Genomic DNA, 18633 nt, shown 5'->3' with positions numbered 1-18633 from the left:
GATATGGTAGGAAGTTAGTTCATTTCTATGTGTATTTGGCATATCTTATAAGGGTTTCCTAGCCCTTTATGCTAGATTTTTTTGGCAACAATGTTATGGACTGACACATGAATACTGCAAGCCATCCTGTCCTGCTGTTCTGTGGATTGATCTATGACAGTTGATTCTTGCTTAACCTTTATTTCTTTTCTTTTTTAAAAAAATTTAATTTACTTTATTCAACGTAAGCACAACTATGTCCATTTGTCAAGGGTATAGTGTTGAAGATTGACCCCCCAACAAAAGAAACAAAATGCAAAGCAACTTCTCCTCCCTCCAAAAAACAGTTTTCCTCAAATCACCCACTAATTTAATAATAGAATTTTCCAAATGTTAAGAAATCTAGGATTATTACCCTGTAATGATAACGCCTAATAACCTTTACATACAGGTGTTTTCCACATTTCACAAGGGCAACTGACTCCTGTGTTCTTACTGCCTAATGGTCTCAAGTCCATGGCCTTTTTTGTTAATGAAAATGCGAATAGTGAAAGCAGCTAATATTTATTGAGTGCATGTTTTGTGTCAAACACTGTACTCTAGACAGTGTGTTTACATGTATTCTCACATGAATTCTATTATTCTCTCCACTTTCCAGATGAAGAAACTGGGCTTAAGGAGGTTAAAATAACTTTCCCAAAGTCATGCTTCAAATAAGTGATGGAGGCAGTTTTCAAGCCTGGCTCAGTTTTCAGAAACATCCTGCCTAACAATAAATGCTTGATTTCTCAAAACAGCAGAAAATGAAGAATATAGCTGAAGTTTTCATTTTTTTGCTATACCAAGATCTCAGTATGTCAGACTAGTATGTGTGGAAGTATGCTTATTGTCATCTGTAAATATGTCCTAAGTTAGTATAATCTTATTATAATATATGCTATAACTAGGTGCTAGCCACTGTTCTACGTGCTTTCTGCATATTAACTCATTTAGTCTTACAACCTGATGAGGCAGGTTTTATTACTGTTCCCTTCATTTTACAAAGGAGGAAATTATGGCACAGATATGTTGAGAAACTTGCCCAAGGTCACATAGCTAAGAAGTGGTGCAGCCAAGATTCAAACCTGGCAGTTTGGTTCTAGAACCAGTGCTTTTAGACAGAACTCTATATTGTTTCTCATATATATAGTCATGTGAATGAATGAATGGATGAATGAGTATTGGTATATATGACTATTCTTTTACCTACTTTTCTTCACAGAAGAACTCTCTTTGCTGATGGTGGAGAGTCCTATTCTGAGGGAACCCTTGATCTCTAAGCATTCTGAGTCCCAAGATATTTCATGAGGATATCCTTTGGGTGCCATTTCCCCCCTTGAGGAAATGGGACTGGAATTGAAATTTCAAAAACCCTTGTTAGGATCCTAGTACAACTCTAGAAAGGAGTGTGAGCCAAGAACAATGGCCTGAACTTCTTGCAAACTTGACAAAATGGGAATTTGGAATAGAGTTGATTTAATTTAGAAAGAACTAGAAACATGACCTTTTTAGCATTCTGAATATTGAGCAAGTTGTACCTTTTAGGGACATTTTTAAAATGTTCAAATAGTTCACTAGGGCCTTTGAAAAAATTGTGTTTCTTTCACAAGCAAAAATTAAGTACTCTTTTTTTCAACTTAATTGATATGAACTTATCTTTCATTGAACTAGAGCATGCAAATGCCATAAATCCACATCTGATTTTTCAAATCCAAATTCATTATTTTTGCTGGAAGTTGCATTTGTATTCCATCATCTAGACCCAGAAGCGAGAATGGAAATTTCTATAGAATTCCATCATGAAAGTCCCACTGCTTTTGGGCTCCATCTTGAAAAGATTATTGCTCCCAATATCCATTCCCACCATTTTCCTCAAGTAATAGAATCCCCAGGTTCTAGTGAATACCTGGCCACCTAGAATAAAATGTATGTTTCCCAGACCCCCTTTCTAGGTGTGCTGGTGTGGTACATGACTAGGTTCTAATTAGGAGATGTAGAAAGGTTATGTGCAGCTTCTAGAAAGTGTCTTTAAGAGGAGGGGATATTCTCTTCATCATTGCCTTATTCTCTCTGCTGACTGAAGTGTGGACTCAAAGGTCAGTGTTCAGTAGCTGTTGTGGACTGAAGTGTGATCTAGAGAATGGAAACCATGCAGGACAGAGCAACTATTAATAGATATAAGGAGCCCAGACCCTGACACTTACAGCCACATGCAAGTTTGAAACTGACCATTTCTAGACTTTTTTTGAATGTGCAGGAGAAAGAAACTTCTATTTTTTTCCTGTTTTTTGGAACCAAAGCTAATTTTAATTCATGCAAGTAATACCTTCCAGAAAAAGTTGATTTTTCCAGAGTAAACCAGTGACGAGAAAGAAGTAGAGCCCTGAATAAGTCTTGCATTAAGAACTTTACAAGGGACTTTTGATTCTACAACCTTATAGGAGAGCCCAGGCACTCTGCTTACCTCGATGGTGAAGATTATGGGCTCCAGCTCTTCATAAGTTATCTTTATCTTTTCAGTAGCACGTTTTGCCTGTACATCTGTTTCTGCAACCACAGCACAGATGATCTGGCCCACGCAGAGTACCTGTGAAAAGTATAGGCATGAAGCAGGGCAAAAATTCTGGGTAAAAGTACTATCAGTGTAAACTTACCAATGGCTGGTGCCTTAGTTACCATTATTGACCAATAATAACCAGACTGGAGTCACATCATGTGCTTGGCTAAACAAAAATTCTTTAAACTTTTAATTTAAAAGTTAATTTAAATCATACATATGATTTCATTAGCCATTTTACTCAACTGACTGTAAGTCCCAGAGTGGATGTGAAGTTGGCTGTGACTGGAATCTGCTATGTCCTCTGTCGAGGGTGATTCATTCATGTGTGATGCCTTCATGGAGTCATTTTAAAGATAAGGAGAGTATATTTTGTACACTATGATTCCTGTGCCTCCCTCCACAGCCCCCAAACTGAAGCACTGACCCCCAATGGGACTGTATTTGTTGGAGCTCTAATTCAGTATGACTGGTGTCCTTATAAGAAGACATAGGGGGAAAAAAGGGAATTTCCTCATGGTCTAGTGATTAGGACTTCATGCTTCCACTGCAGGGTCACGGGTTCCATCCCTGGTAGGGGAACTAAAATCCTGGATGCCACGAGGCGTGGCCAAAAAAAAGGAGGTAGGAACACCAGGGAGGCTCATACACAGAGAAAAGGCCATCTCCTATGAGGACACAGGAGAAGGTAGCCATCTGCAAACTGGCGAGAGTGACCTCAGGAGAAACCTGCCAGCACCTTGATCTTAGACTTCTAGCCTCTAGAATTGTGAGAAAATACATTTCTGCTTTATAAGCTACCCATTCTGTGGTATTTTGTTTTGGCAGCCTGAGAAGATAACATAGCTCCTAAGCAATAGCCAACTTCCTCATCTGGAGTTCAACCGAAAGAACAGTGGTTTATTTCATGGCTGGAGGGGAAACAGCCTGAGATGTGACAATAATAGCTGACACCTACTGAGAGCCTTCACAGGCCAAGCATTGCTTAAACACTTCACATGTATCCGCTCATTTAAATTGCATAACAACACAATGAGTTGAGTTCTTCTGATTATTCCCATTTTACAGGTGATGATGTTTTACAGGTATCAAGACACCATTTCACAGGGCTAGTGAGTGGCAGAGCGAGACCATGAACCAAGATAGTTTGGCTCCAAAAGCAAGTGCCCAGTGAATGATGGTAGAACTGAATTAAAGGTCAGGAATGATATGAGCAACTTTGTTAAAAATGGAATATATGAAGGTCAGTGGGAGGTGGTAGGGAGAGGATTGGTCCAGGAAAGAAGAGAGTTCAGTGTAAATAATGGAGAGTGGCTGTATATTACATTCTCCTTTCTAGATTTTTTCAAGGATTTTCCATCCTGATACATGCCAATTCTTGCACTTATTCTTCAAATAAGAGCAAACTGACTCAACAGTGAGAAAATTAGTATTTGTTGTTTTTCTATAATAAATTTCCTTTTTGCAATGTTATTTCCTGATTCCAGGAGAGTAGGTCTATAAAGGCATTGAAAAGTGAAAGCGTGTCTGCTCAGTCGTGTCTGACTCTTTGTGACCAAGTCTATAGCCTGCAAGGCTCCTCTGGTCCATGGGATTTTCCAGGCAAGAATACTGGAGTAGGTAGTCAGTCCCTTCTCCAGGGGATCTTCCCAATCCAGGAACAGAACCCAGGTCTCCCTCATTGCCGGCAGATTCTTTACCCTCTGAGCCACCAGGGAAGCCCCACACAAGAAGCATTAGAAGAGAGAGAGAAGCATTAGAGAGAAGCTGGAAGAACTGGCACTTCTGGCCCCTAGTGGCAGAGAGGGCTGGGAGGGGATGGAAAGCTGCCAGGAGGTAGTACCTTGGTGATCATCTGCACCAAGTCACATGAGACAGCACATTCTGTACCTCACCTCATCTACGGCCAACAGTTTGTCATCTTCGGTGCCATTGGTGCCTGGAATGTCCTTGGCTGTTATCACATCAACCACCCCAGGTATTTCAAGGGCCTCGGACAAATCCATTGATCTGAAAAAAGAGATATATTTGAGAAGTAGAAACCAGCAAGCTTTGAGGGAGGGAGGGATAGCGCATGGATAAAAGTCAAAACATATGACAACTGGACTATGCCCAATCAGAGCTGACCTGCCAGAGAGCAGGGTCTAGGATCCTCCCTGCTGGGCCAGGGATAACATTGTAGTTGCTGGAAAGGGAGAGGAAGGGGCTGGCCATCACGGCTGTGGCAAGGGGCGTCCTAAGGAAGTTTAGGACAATGGCCATTTACCATCCAGCAATGATCTATTTCAGGGTTTTATCACCAGCTGAATATTAGCCCTACTCAGAGTTACTCCTCTGAGCCATGCCTGAGGCTGCAGCAGAGAGATGAAAGCAAGGGCCCATAATTATGATTTTTTTTCCTCCCTTTCATGATGATCATTTCTAGTGACATTCCTTTCCTCCTCCTGGGGCTGGTGACCTTTTAAACATTCTTTCCATTAGGTTCTTCGAGTTTAGGACATTTCAAAAGAACAGTCACATTGCTTCAGGGAATCCCCAAGTGTGCTTTAGAAAGAGTTTTTTGAAAGCTTTTCATTTGCTTACGTGATTTTTGCATGGGCTCTGGTACTGGTCACTAAAGCCATGCAGAGTTCTTTATCCACCATGGGAATGTCATCACAAAACTCGGCCTCCCCGGTGGCATGTTTGAGACCCGATAGGTGCATGATGGGGCGTCCGACTGGATCTTGGAGGGGCTGGTGAGAATCCACACTCTACAGAGAAAGACAAGCACTTCCCTGGGAAACTTCCATCTTCAGAAGTGGCCTGGCCAATTGCCAACACTACTGATTGAAGGTTGAGAAATCAGACGGTCACCCTCAGTCAACAAACACTGGAGTGGGTCAGATGAGCATGAGAGTTTAATGATGTAACTTGATTGGGGAGCTGTCATTTCAGCTCTATGGCAATGCTTTAGACGGGGCCAATGTTTTAGCAAAATTGTGAAGTCGGTGAAGGAGCACTCTGGCTTCTCCTTTTGGCATCTTCTTTTCCCAAGTGGTGGCCCATATCCCTGTCTTCTGGAATTTAGGGGTCTCCCTGTCCTGCTTTCTTACCTTTCTAAGGATCAGCCTGTTTACATATAAAGCCATCATGATGATGAGGCTTGGAGTGATATAATTCCTGAGAGCGGGGCACCAAAATCAAAGCCAAAAGCCTGCTTATTGACTGGAGCAGGGCCTCTGGTGGGGGGGCTGAGGGAGGCCAATGGCAATGGAGCCCATACAGATCTGGTCTAAGCTGCCTTGGCTGCCCTTGTGAGTGGCAACAAAATATCCCTGGGAGTGTAATAAGTGGAGGAAGTGTTTATTCTGGAACTCTTCTACCGGAAGATGTATGTGGAGTGAGTGTGGAGATCAGATGGTGGGAGGGCTTGTGCTCCAGTGGAAAATTATAGGTACTTTCTCACTTGTCCTTCGAGAGAAGGGATTCAGTTGCTTGCAGGCTCTCATTTTGCTGATTGGAGGTTAAACATTTGCAATCAGGGGCTGGAGACTGACCCTTACTACTGTCCTGCTCTGTCCTTCCCCCACGCCCAGCCAAGCTACTCTTCAACATTTGCCCAAAGAATGGCAGTTGGAAGAGACTCTCAGTTATTAGTTGGATGGTCAAGCTGCTTCAGGTGACTTTGGCCTGAGGGCATCCAGCTTCAGTAGCTCGGGTCTGATCTTAGATCCAGGCTTTCCCTGCGTTGGCCTGAAACAAAGGGCCAATGTGCTGGCAAAACTCAGAAAGTCAGAAGGGAAATGCGCAACTCTGAAGTGTTTGCTTGTTCACATAGCTATCACTGTCTCTTAATTTCTCAGTTTCCATTAGACTAAACTCACTGACCTGGTACCTTTGGACTCCCTGGGGAACCGTGCCCGGGAAGTCTTCTAGAGCGCTCAGGAATCGGTCTGAAATTTCAGGATAACAGCGGCTGTTCTGAGAGACGATTCAAAACAATAAAGATAAGCTGATTAGTCTATGATTCAACTGGGCTTTGATTTTTGTGAAAAGGATTTGGCTAAGGTCACCGAGAAACCATGAGTTCAGGTAGCAGGAATGATGCAAATCCACAGCGCCTCTCAGGCTCTCACTTTGGCAAATGCTCCTTGCCCTCCCTCCCTTTCCACAGTAGGAGGACCTGGACAGACTGGTTGAATCTGATCCTCGAGCCAAGCTAGTCCAAGGAGGGAGAGGCCCTCTGTCAGCGAGCTGGGCAGAGGCAGCAGGAGAATCAAGAAAACTGGGGGCTGGGGAAGCCATTCTAGAATGAGCTGGGGTGGTTCACTGCCCACAAAAGAACCCAAATCTTAATTATTTTCCTCAGCTTTTCTGGGAGAGCAGTAAGACTGGGAAGCGTCTTTGGGGGTCACTGAAACATATCTAGTGTCTTGATTCGGAAATTCAAGGATGGTAAGAGTTATTCTAGCAAATGTGATTTGTGAGGGTCTTCGTCTTTCTTTCTCTAGTTCCCCAACCAGGGATTGAACCCGTGTGCCCTGCAGAGGAAGTGTGGAGTCTTAGCCATTGGATCACCAGAAAAGTCCTGTGAGGGTCTTCATCTGAATGAATAAAAACCAGACCCAGTTTAGGAACATGGGACTCTTGGGGTGGGGTGTGGTTGGGGAACATGGGTGCAAGGTAGGGTGAGAGTTGCAGTCATAGTCTGGGGAGGAAAGATAGATTGAGGGGGGAAGAGAAAGAAAGAGAGAAAAAATGTTTTGCTTTGGTAACTTATTCCAGAAGTTTATAATCAGAAATTCTGAGAAGAAGCTTCTTATATATTAGCATACAGATGGCGCTAGTGGTAAAGAACCCACCTGCCAATGGAGGAGACAAAAGAGACAGGGGTTCAATCCCTGGGTCAGGAAGATCCCTTGAAGGAGGGCATGGCAACCCACTCCAGTATTCTTGCTATGGACAGAGGAGCCTGGGGGGCTATGGTCCATGGGGTTGCAAAGAGTCAGACATGACTGAGGCAACTTAGCATGCACACATAAATGTTTTACTTTTTTTAAAAATAAAATTTTATTTAACGTTCATATTGAATATAAAATTCCAAAATAGGCAGACTAATCTATAGTGTCATTAAGCAGATCAGGATTGCCTGGGAACAGGGATGAGAGTGTTGAGAGTAGAGGGGCAAAAGGGCACTTTTGGGGGTGATGGAAATACTTTTGTTTGAAGTGGTGGCTGCACTGATTTACACATTTGTCAAAACTCTCTGAGTTTAAATAATAGGTGCATTTTGTTCTATGTAATTTACTTCAACAGAGTTGATTTTAAAAGAAAAACAATTGTACACTGGATGCAGGGACCCCATCACATGTCCCTGCTCAGGGCACTCTGTAAACATCTGTGCACCAAAGACAGTCTGGCATCCTGAGCCTCACCCCGCAGTAACCCTGAAGGGCTGAACCCTGGAAGAAGGAAAAGCTGGAACTGACAGGTTGCCCACAAGACAGTTTGCAAAAGGAGCAGGGAAGGTGGGAGCTTATGCTGCCAGGAGCCCATAAAAGCCAGAGCACTTACAGGCACAGGGAATGGCTTTATGAGCTTCTTCAGTTCCTGCAGAACTTGTAGGTAGAACTTGAAGAAGAAGCTGACTACCAGAGTCCTCTTGAATTCCACCCTTCCACCTGGAGCCCAGCCTGGGAGAGAGACTTCGTCCAGGAGCCGCCTGCAAGCCTCATCCAGCATCAGCTCATCCCAGTGCCTGGAAGGGTTGTGGGGAGGAAGGAACCAGTGAGAAAAGGCAGTCTCCATGACCAGAGGTCTCCGTGACTAGAGGCCTGTGCTAGATACCGGAAGGTGATGGTTCAGAGACCCCAGGGTCTCATTTTACGAGTTGGATGGAAACTTAGAAATCACTTAAATAAAGCTGTTCAGGGAAACCGAGGCCTGGGAGGCTGCGCTAAGTAGCCCAGACATGCTAGAACCCAGGCATTAAATAAAGACACCACTGTGGCCAATTCCATGGTGAACTGGACAGGACTCAGACTTGGACACTGCCTTTGCTGAGAAGGAAACGGAGTGCCCCTGAGCAGCAGGAGCGATGGGGAGCGCTTGGATGCTGCCTGGTGTGGGTTTGCCAGAGCATTGATGTGCACAAGAGCACTGGGGCTGAACGCTTTCCTAGGCCATTTTCATTGTACACCTCACCCAAAACGTGGTGCCTTATTCAGTTCAGTTCAGTTCAGTCGCTCAGTCATGTCCGACTCTCTGCGACCCCATGAATTGCAGCACGCCAGGCCTCTCTGTCCATCACTAACTCCCGGAGTCTACCCAAACCCATGTTTATTGAGTCGGTGATGCCATCCAACCATCTCATCCTCTGTCGTCCCCGTCTCCTCCTGCCCCCAATCCTTCCCAGCATTAGGGTCTTTTCCAATGAGTCAACCCTTCGCATGAGGTGGCCAAAGTATTGGAGCTTCAGCTTCAACATCAGACCTTCCAATGAACACCCAGGATTGATCTCTTTTAGGATGGATTGACTGGATCTCCTTGCAGTCCAAGAAACTCTCAAGAGTCTTCTCCAACACCACAGTTCAAAAGCATCAATTCTGCGGCGCTCAGCTTTCTTCACCGTCCAACTCTCACATCCATACATGACCACTGGAAAAACCATAGTCTTGACTAGACGGACTTTTGTTGGCAAAGTAATGTCTCTGCTTTTAAACATGCTATCTAGGTTGGCCATAACCTTCCTTCCAAGTAGTAAGCGTCTTTTAATTTCATGGCTGCAGTCACCATCAGCAGTGATTCTGGAGCCCAAAAAAGTAAAGTCTGACACTGTTTCCACTGTTTCCCCATCTATTTCCCATGGAGTGATGGGACCAGATGCCATGATCTTAGTTTTCTGAACGTTGAGCTTTAAGACAAATTTTTCACTCTCCTCCTTCACCTTCATCAAGAGGCTCTTTAGTTCTTCTTCACTTTCTGCCATAATGGTGGTGTCATCCGCATATCTGAGGTTATTGATATTTCTCCCGGCAATCTTGGTTCCAGCTTGTGTTTCTTCCAGCCCAGCGTTTCTCATGATGTACTCTGCATATAAGTTAAATAAGCAGGGTGACAATATACAGCCTTGACGGACTCCTTTTCCTATTTGGAACCAGTCTGTTGTTCCATGTCCAGTTCTAACTGTTGCTTCCTGACCTGCATACAGGTTTCTCAAGAGACAGGTCAGATGGTCTGGTATTCCCATCTCTTTCAGAATTTTCCACAGTTTATTGTGATCCACACAGTCAAAGGCTTTGGCATAGTCAATAAAGCAGAAATAGATGTTTTTCTGGAACTCTCTTGCTTTTTCGATGATCCAGCGGATATTGGCAATTTGATCTCTGGTTCCTCTGCCTTTTCTAAAACCAGCTTGAACATCTGGAAGTTCACGGTTCACGTATTGCTGAAGCCTGGCTTGGAGAATTTTGAGCATTACTTTACTAGCATGTGAGATGAGGGCAATTGTGCGGTAGTTTGAGCATTCTTTGGCATTGCCTTTCTTTGGGATTGGAACGAAAACTGACCTCTTCCAGTCCTGTGGCCACTGCTGAGTTGTCCAAATTTGCTGGCATATCGAGTGCAGCACTTTCACAGCATCACCTTTGAGGATTTGAAATAGCTCAACTGGAATTCCATCACCTCCACTAGCTTTGTTTGTAGTGATGCTTTCTAAGGCCCACTTGACTTCACATTCCAGGATGTCTGGCTCTAGGTGAGTGATCACACCATCGTGATTATCTGGGTCGTGAAGATCTTTTTTGTACAGTTCTTCTGTGTATTCTTGCCACCTCTTCTTAATATCTTCTGCTTCTGTTAGGTCCATACCATTTCTGTCCTTTATCGAGCCTATCTTTGCATGAAATGTTCCTTTGGTATCTCTAATTTTCTTGAAGAGATCTCTAGTCTTTCCCAATCTGTTGTTTTCCTCTATTTGTTTGCACTGATCACTGAGGAAGGCTTTCTTATCTCTCCTTGCTCTTCTTTGGAACTCTGCATTCAGATGAGAATATCTTTCCTTTTCTCCTTTGCTTTTCGCTTCTCTTCTCTTCCCAGCTATCTGTAAGGCCTCCTCAGACAGCCATTTTGCTTTTTTGCATTTCTTTTCCATGGGGATTTTCTTAATCCCTGTCTCCTGTACAATGTCACGAACCTCTGTCCATAGTTCATCAGGCACTCTGTCTATCAGGTCTAGTCCCTTAAATCTATTTGTCACTTCCACTGTATACTCATAAGGGATTTGATCTAGGTCATACCTGAATGGTCTAGTGGTTTTCCCTACTTTCTTCAATTTAAGTCTGAATTTGGCAATAAGCGGTTCATGATCCGAGCCACAGTCTGCTCCCGGTCTTGTTTTTGCTGACTGTATAGAGCTTCTCCATCTTTGGCTGCAAAGAATATAATCAATCTGATTTCGGTGTTGACCATCTGGTGATGTCCACGTGTAGAGTCTTCTCTTGTGTTGTTGGAATAGAGTGTTTGCTATTACCAGTGCGTTCTCGTGGCAAAACTCTCTTAGCCTTTGCCCTGCTTCATTCTGTACTCCAAGGCCAAACCTGCCTGTTACGCCAGGTGTTTCTTGACTTCCTACTTTTGCATTCCAGTCCCCTATAATGAAAAGGACATCTTTTTTGGGTGTTAGTTCTAGAAGGTCTTGTAGGTCTTCATAGAATCGTTCAACTTCAGCTTCTTCGGCGTTACTGGTCGGGGCATAGACTTGGATTACCGTGATATTGAATGGTTTGCCTTGGAAGCGAACAGAGATCATTCTGTCGTTTTTGAGATTGCATCCAAGTACTGCATTTTGGACTCTTTTGTTGACCATGATGGTTACTCCATTTCTTCTAAGGGATTCTTGCCCACAGTAGTAGATATAATGGTCATCTGAGTTAAATTCACCCATTCCAGTCCATCTTAGTTCGCTGATTCCTAGAATGTCAACGTTCACTCTTGCCATCTCCTGTTTGACCACTTCCAGTTTGCCTTGATTCATGGACCTAACATTCTAGGTTCCTATGCAATATTGCTCTTTACAGCATCGGACTTTGCATCTATCACAAGTCACATCCACAGTTGGGTATCGTTTTTGCTTTGGCTCCATCCCATCATTCTTTCTGGAGTTATTTCTCCACTGATCTCCATTAGCATATTGGGCACCTACTGACCTGGGGAGTTCATCTTTCAGTGTCCTATCCTTTTGCCTTTTCATACTGTTCATGGGGTTCTCAAGGCAAGAATACTGAAGTGGTTTGCCATGCCCTTATTAATCAAAGTCAAATGTGGTTAGAGTCATTTAGCAAAATTATAGAAAGAACAAGCAATGATTCTACAAGAGGAGTTTCCATCTCTCCACTTTTTTTTTTTGATGTCAGTCTTCACCATCAGGGTACAGGGTTTGTCGCTTACCTCCCTAGGAGCTGCTGGCAGGACTTATGTGCACTGACTGTGGCAGCCCCGACCCCTCCGTAGGTGATGCTCAGGTCCTCGATGATGTCTGTGCCCTCTCTGAAGAGGACGCGCATGCTGGCATTCACGTCGGGCAAGGCATTTTGCTGGCACTGAGCCTGTCGGAAGGCTGACACGAATTCCCACTGTGGAGACAAAGACCATTTGGAGTTATTTGATATGTCAGAACTAAGAGAGAGTTTTCTGCTTCTTGGTGCCACTGATTAATCACTTAGACTCAATTGAAAGGGACACAAAGGACACTTGGCCCAATTTGAGGACAGTTTGGCTGCCTCTTTGTTCAAAGTGATGTCCTCCCACAGGTCCATCTTCAACACTCCATAGTCTCAATTAACAGGGTCACTGTGCACTTTCCCTCTGGGGCCAGGATGTCTCAGCAAGGGATCCCTGCATCATTTCCACATGCTCTTATTTCCAGGTGCCATGAAGGTTAGTCTCCAGACCCTCTGTCTCCCATGAGGATGGAAGATCCCTCCAACACAGGTGTTTTGAAGGCGATTTGCTTCAAGTGTGAAGGAGACCCACTGGATTTCCTGCTTTGTAGATACTATCCCTTTTTCATTTTGTCAAGTTCATAAAGGTGCTGAATAGAACTTTCCAACAGTGAACCAGGGAATTTTCTATCAGGGACAAGAGTCAGAAGGGTGATGGCTCCCCCCATGATCCTTGGAACCAGGACTACTGGTGTGGTGACAAGGTTAACGGAGATGGCCGCTGCCTTGCATGTGTTTCCATCTGTTTGGCCACCGGGGGCACTGTGTTTGGGTCGGCCTGTTTTTCTGTCTGGGTCTCTTACCCTGATCCATGCTGGACTGGGAACACATTTCAGAGTTTCCATTCCCAAGGAAAAAATAAAGGAAAACCATACTTGGCTGAAAGCATGACTTAATATAAGACTTCCTGCATGACCTTCCTGACTTTGGATCTCGGTGTGTGTCTGTTGTGTTGCCCCTCTTGGGAAGACTGGCCTCTGAGATTCAGGTACACTTTGGGGGAGAAGCACCAAGAACAGGGAGTGAGGGCAGAGGGTCCCCTCTGTAGCCGGCTGTGTGGCCACGTCTCCCCCAGGAATCACGTGTTAGGCGCTCCTGGTCTTCTGAACTGTTGGGGGTCAGCTGGAGTGGGCAGAGGGGAGGCCTAGCCCCAGCCTCCATCTCCTTGTGGGTCAGGCAGAGAAGCTCATTCCACAGCCAGAGAACTTTAATTTCCGCCTCCCAGATCTTGGACACGAGGGTGTGTATGAGCATGACCGCAGGCTGGGCAGGCCCCACCCCACAGCTGAAACAACAACCCCAGCTCCATGCCGCCCAGAGCTGCCGGCCCGAGCATGGCTGCGGGCCTTGGTGCCGGGCCAGGCCATGAAGGACAGGAAACAGGTTTTTGGTGCAGACTTATTTTCCTTCCATCTGTTTTGAAACATCTAAAGATGACTGGACTCAGTTATGGAAAGAGAAAAACAACTCTCAAGTCTTACCTTTTGAGAGTGAGGAATATACACAGACTCCAAAATTTCCTCCGGCTTCAGGTCTGCACTTGCCAACCCAGCAAGAAAATGTTCACTTAGAGGAATCTGCCGTGTGCTTTCTGTTGAAGAAAATGACATTTTTGCACAGTTGCAACAAGGAATGAGAGATTATTCTATACTCTTAAATGTCAGCAGTGGAGAAGAAAAGGTCACCTTCCTCGCATGGAGCAGAGTGGGGATCTGAGTGTGGTGGACCAGCCCCCCAACCATCCTCCTCACAGGGAAGGGTGGTGGCAGCTTCATGACATTTACTTTTTTTTTGGTCACTCTGTGGATCTTGTGGGATCTTAGTTCCCTGACCAGGGCTTAAACCCAGACCCCAGCACTGGAAGCACCAAGTCCTAACCAATGGACTGCTAGGGAATCCCTATGACATTTACTCTTGTTAGCACACATGTTATGTGAACTGGGTCTCTTCCTGTCCCCGAGGCCTACCTGTTTTCATCTTTCAGCAGAGACTGTTGAACTAAATCTAACTTGTTCAATACTATGATCAAGGTCAGGGCATAGCTTAAGCTGAGAAAGTGTTTGTTTCCACTATTAACAGAACTCAGATTATTGGATTTGCTTTTTGTTCTTGCTGCTGCTGTTGGCTTCTAAACTGGATTATTGTTATTTAGTTGCCGAGCCACGTCCAACTCTTCTGCGACCTTGTGGACTGTAGCCCGAGCTTCCTTGGTAGCTCAGCTGGCAAAGAATCTGCCTGCAATGCGAGAGACCTGGGTTTAATCCTTGGGGTGGGAAGATCCCTTGGAGGAGGCCATGGAAATCCACTCCAATATTCTTGCTTGGAGAAACCCCACGGCTAGAGGAGCCTTGTGGGCTACAGTCCATGGGGTCACAAAGAGTTGGACATGACTCAATGATTAAGCACAGTGCAGGACTGTAAGCCTGATGGGCTCCTCTGTCCGTAGGATTTCCCAGGCAAGAATACTGGAGTGGGTTGCCATTTTCTCCTTCAGGGTAGCTTCCCAACCCAGGGATGGAACCCAAGTCCTTTGCATTGGCAGGCGTATTCTTAACCACTGAACTCCTGGGAAGCTCTCTAAGCCAGATACCCATATCTTTAAAGCAATGTGAACAATTTACAAAACCTCCTTTCAGCCCCATTGTCACCACATGGTGGTGGTGGTTAGAGCAGTCCCCTCTGGCTTTAAAAAGTGGTTGTGGCTCCACGGGAAATGTGTGAGGAGATTGCAGCCCAGCAAATCTGACATGCATTCAGGTCCAAGAACAGCAGTGAGATGCTGATTGGAAGGTAGATGTGGCTGAGACAGAGGAAGGCGGACCCCAGAGGGGCCCTTGTGGACCTGAGTCTCCCTCCTGGGGGGCCAGCTAGCTCACCTACTGGCCTCATTGGAGATGGGCTGAGCGCAGATTGGAGGTGTCTTTGGCAGAGCTGGGAAAACAGAGACCTTGAGCCAAAGGTGATGACCAACATCCCAGCAGAGGATCACGGCTAGCACCGCTAGTCCTAAAGTAGAAGGCCCTGCATTGGGGCTGGGCCATCTTTGCTCTCCTGATGCCCCACAGCTTTGGCTTTCTCTCCCTTAGTCTTCAGGGTTCGAGATGGGGTGGCCCTGGACTGCAGGCCTGGTGGAGCCAGCAAAACAGCTGCTGGGGTCCTTCAGGTCTGAGGGATTTCCTTTCCTGGGCCCCACACGAAGCTGAATAGGAGTGTGAGGGCTTTTCCTTTTCCAGCAGGTCCCTCCCAACACTTCTCAGTTCCCACCCATCAGGGACCAGACTGTTTCAGCCAACAATTCCCTGGGGAGGTTTATGATGCTGGTGAGATAATTCCTGGTCAGCCACACCCTGGAGTTCATGTGGGGCAGTGTGACTGCTCCCTTGCACTCCAATTCCCCGGGTCCAACTCAGCCCATGTGAGGGTATTTGATGGGAGTGTGTGGGGGGAGTGATGGAAAGTGGGGAGTTAGAAAACCGGGGGAGGTGGCTGATGGTGAAGAGGCGAGCACGCCCATTGGGAAATCAAGGCAGACTGGATTCCCATCCCTCACCCTCCTCTGCAAGCGACCTCAGCCGGGTGGTTGGACAAATTAGATGTGTTGTGTAAAGTATCCAGCAGAGCCTGGCACAGTCAGCATGCACTGGACAGGAATGTCAGCCTCTTTGGAGCAGCCGGAGCCAGTGTAAGTGCTGAGCATCACGGGGAGAGATGGGTGGAATACCCTGGAGCAGCCCTCAAGGACCGCCCTTCTCAGCCAGACTGTAAAATGTTGCTAGCCTTCCTCCTGCCCCCAGGGGGCCCACAATGTCCCCAGCGTGTCCTCATTAGACTTGTGACTTCTTACACGGCAACAAGGGAGGGGGCATGAGGAGGAGGAGGAAGTGGTCCTCCAGTCACACAGAGGCTTCTAGTCAGCCTCGGCACACAGCCCTGGCTGCCGCCGGCTGGCTGAGCTGTGGTCGGGGCTGGGTGTCATGTGTATGTGGCGGGTGGTATAGAAGGTGCCATCCCCTGTGTGAGGAGACTTCCGCCAGGACCCTGAACTCCCCATGGTGGACTGAGAGCCAGAGACCTGGGCTCTGACATAGGACCTCCTAAAACAGAGACAGAAACGCTGCAGGTGCTGTTCAGAGGGTTCTGGAGTGGTGGCTTACCTTCTGATGTCAGATTGAGGATAGCGTTGCCCACAGCCAGAATTGGGTTCAGATCTGAGTAGCTATGCCAGCTTATAATATGACCCCCTAAGGACTAAGGAGAGAGAGTTACAGCCTTAGTCATTCGATCCCTCAAATCTGAGCCCCCCGCCCCTCCCGGCACCTGCTCAAGGTCCTCCCTGGTAGGTGACAGGGTTGAGAGAAGTCTTGGCCTCCTCTGCAGACGAGACTCAGTTCAGATGCTGTGGAAGGTCCCCTCCCACCCACGACTTTGGATCTGGTGAGGAATGGATGGTAACGAGCACTGAATGGCATGTGGTGTGTTTCACCTCCCGTCTCACTCCTTCATGCCTATTTCAACATTTTGTTGAGATTAAGAGATAGGTATAGCAGGCCTCGTGATGGGCCCAGAGGACATACGGCCATATTCCGGATCTGCTGGCTGGCCAGACTCTTCAGGTGCTTCAGCAGCGCTTGGTACGTCTGGGTCTTCTCCTCTGGGAGCTCGGAGGCCCTCTCAGCCAAGACGTCCTTGACCTGGGCCAGACTGCAGCCAGCACCTATTGTCAGTCCTGGAAAGCACATTGCTTTTATAGGTGATGTGGGAGGAGCAGCTAGGTTATAATCATGGTGCCAGTGCAGGGGCTGTCCACACTGGAGAATTACCAGAGAATCACCAGAACTCAAACAGCACAGATGCCCCCCTCCCACGTCAATCAAATCAGAATCCCTGGGTGCAGGACTTTATCAAAATCTCTCCAGGGAGTTCTTCTGGGCAAGCCAGGGTTGGGAACCGCTGAGCTAGTATACACTCTTTAGAGAAACATAAGAAAATAGAGGCTAGAGAGCAGGAATAACAGTAACAACTAGCAAGAGGCAGACTCTACTAGAATTTTCCACGACCCCTTCCTGACTGACCACAGCGAAGCTACACCAAGCTGTTTTGTGATTAAGGGGGATAAAACTGATAACATAAAAAAGTCAAAGGTCTTTCAGTTTCCAAGGTCATTGTGTAAATCAACAATGCTTCCACTGCTGATTTGCCCCTCTATAGGTGGCTTTGATATTCAAAATCTTCAACACCAGTTCTAAGAGGGGCACCAGCCAATCAGAACGAATACAGTCCATACAAGGAGCTGCCTCAGGTATTACTTTCGGTGTTGCTGAGTGTGGGAGAGTGGGGTTCCCAGAGAGGGGCTAGGGAGTCAGGAGAAATGGGAGAGCATCCTGGGATCAGGGCAATACTACTTGCTGCTGCTGCTGCTGCTGCTAAGTCGCTTCAGTCGTGTCCGACTCTGTGTGACCCCATAGCCGGCAGCCCACCAGGCTCCGCCGTCCCTGGGATTCTCACCTGCAATAAAGCCTTTTCTCTTTGCAAAACAAAACAAAGTGAAAAAAACAAAAGAAACTACTATTTGCTAGCTGGCATGGAAATAATTCAGAATTTAAAAACTCTTGCAGGCTTTCCCTGCAACAGTGTATAAGAATCTGCCTGCCATTGCAGGGGACATGGGTTCCATCCCTGATCGTGCTCCCACATACTGTGGAGCAACTAAGCCCCTGTGCTAAGTAAGCCCCACAACCACTGAGCCCATGCTCTAGAGCCCTCATGCCTAGAGCCATGCTCCACAACAAGAGAAGCTGTTGCAATAAGAAGCCTGTGCACTGCAACTAGAGAGTAGAGCCTACTCGTCACAACTAGAGAAAAGCCTGTGCACAGCAATGAAGACCTAGCGCAGTCAAAAAGAAAAATAAATAAATAATATATAAAAAGAGATTAGCAAATATTTATATATTAAAAAAACTGTTGCAGCTGTACTTGTGAGTATTAATATTGATAATCGCATGGGCTCTGGGTTTCTTGGTAGTAGGGATGTAAAGGATTCAGCTCAATATTTGAAAATGAAGAAGTCACCCAAACCATCAGGAGATGATTTAGTTGGTCTTGAAAAATTAATCTTGAACTTCCCCTGGGATTTGTGGAATGAGTCACTAACACATAGCATATGATTTGATCACTTTCAGGGCTGGGCTCCAACTACTGTTAGTCTGTTTTGTTTTTTTTTTAAGCAGGTTGCAGACTGGGCTTTGATTTTTCTCTTGTGGATTAACCTTGGAGAATATTTCACTCTCCCACATAACTTTATTTTCATTAATATTAAAAATGATCTCTGTTCGTTTCAAAGGCAAACCATTCAATATCACAGTAATCCAAGTCTATGCCCCAACTAGTAATGCTGAAGAAGAAGCTGAATGATTCTATGAAGAACTACAAGACCTTCTAGAACTAACACCCAAAAAAATTGTCCTTTTCATTATAGAGGACTAGAATGCAAAAGTAGGAAGTCAAGAGATACCTGGAGTAACAGGCAAATTTGGCCTTGGAGCACAAAGTGAAGCAGGACAAAGGCTAACAGAGTTT

At 45.9% G+C, this 18633-nt stretch overlaps 1 protein-coding gene across 1 annotated transcript in view; it reads right to left on the bottom strand.

The window, feature by feature from the left end:
• Positions 1–18633, bottom strand: part of LOC145542626 (aldehyde oxidase 2) — a 76007-nt gene that overhangs the window by 36624 nt on the left and 20750 nt on the right. The window contains exons 11-19 of the mRNA XM_081581820.1: positions 16632–16783; positions 16212–16305; positions 13539–13648; positions 12005–12189; positions 8148–8315; positions 6446–6533; positions 5159–5328; positions 4471–4585; positions 2483–2605 (exon numbers count right to left, since the gene is read on the bottom strand). Of these exons, the coding sequence (XP_081437946.1) occupies positions 2483–2605; positions 4471–4585; positions 5159–5328; positions 6446–6533; positions 8148–8315; positions 12005–12189; positions 13539–13648; positions 16212–16305; positions 16632–16783 (1205 nt within the window). The remainder of the gene's footprint in view (positions 1–2482; positions 2606–4470; positions 4586–5158; positions 5329–6445; positions 6534–8147; positions 8316–12004; positions 12190–13538; positions 13649–16211; positions 16306–16631; positions 16784–18633) is intronic.

This window comes from Giraffa tippelskirchi, chromosome 3 (genome assembly GCF_054371585.1).
Source record: "Giraffa tippelskirchi isolate mGirTip1 chromosome 3, T2T-mGirTip1v1.2.pri, whole genome shotgun sequence".
NCBI lineage: Eukaryota > Metazoa > Chordata > Mammalia > Artiodactyla > Giraffidae > Giraffa > Giraffa tippelskirchi.
This window is presented reverse-complemented; position numbering and strand designations above follow the sequence as displayed.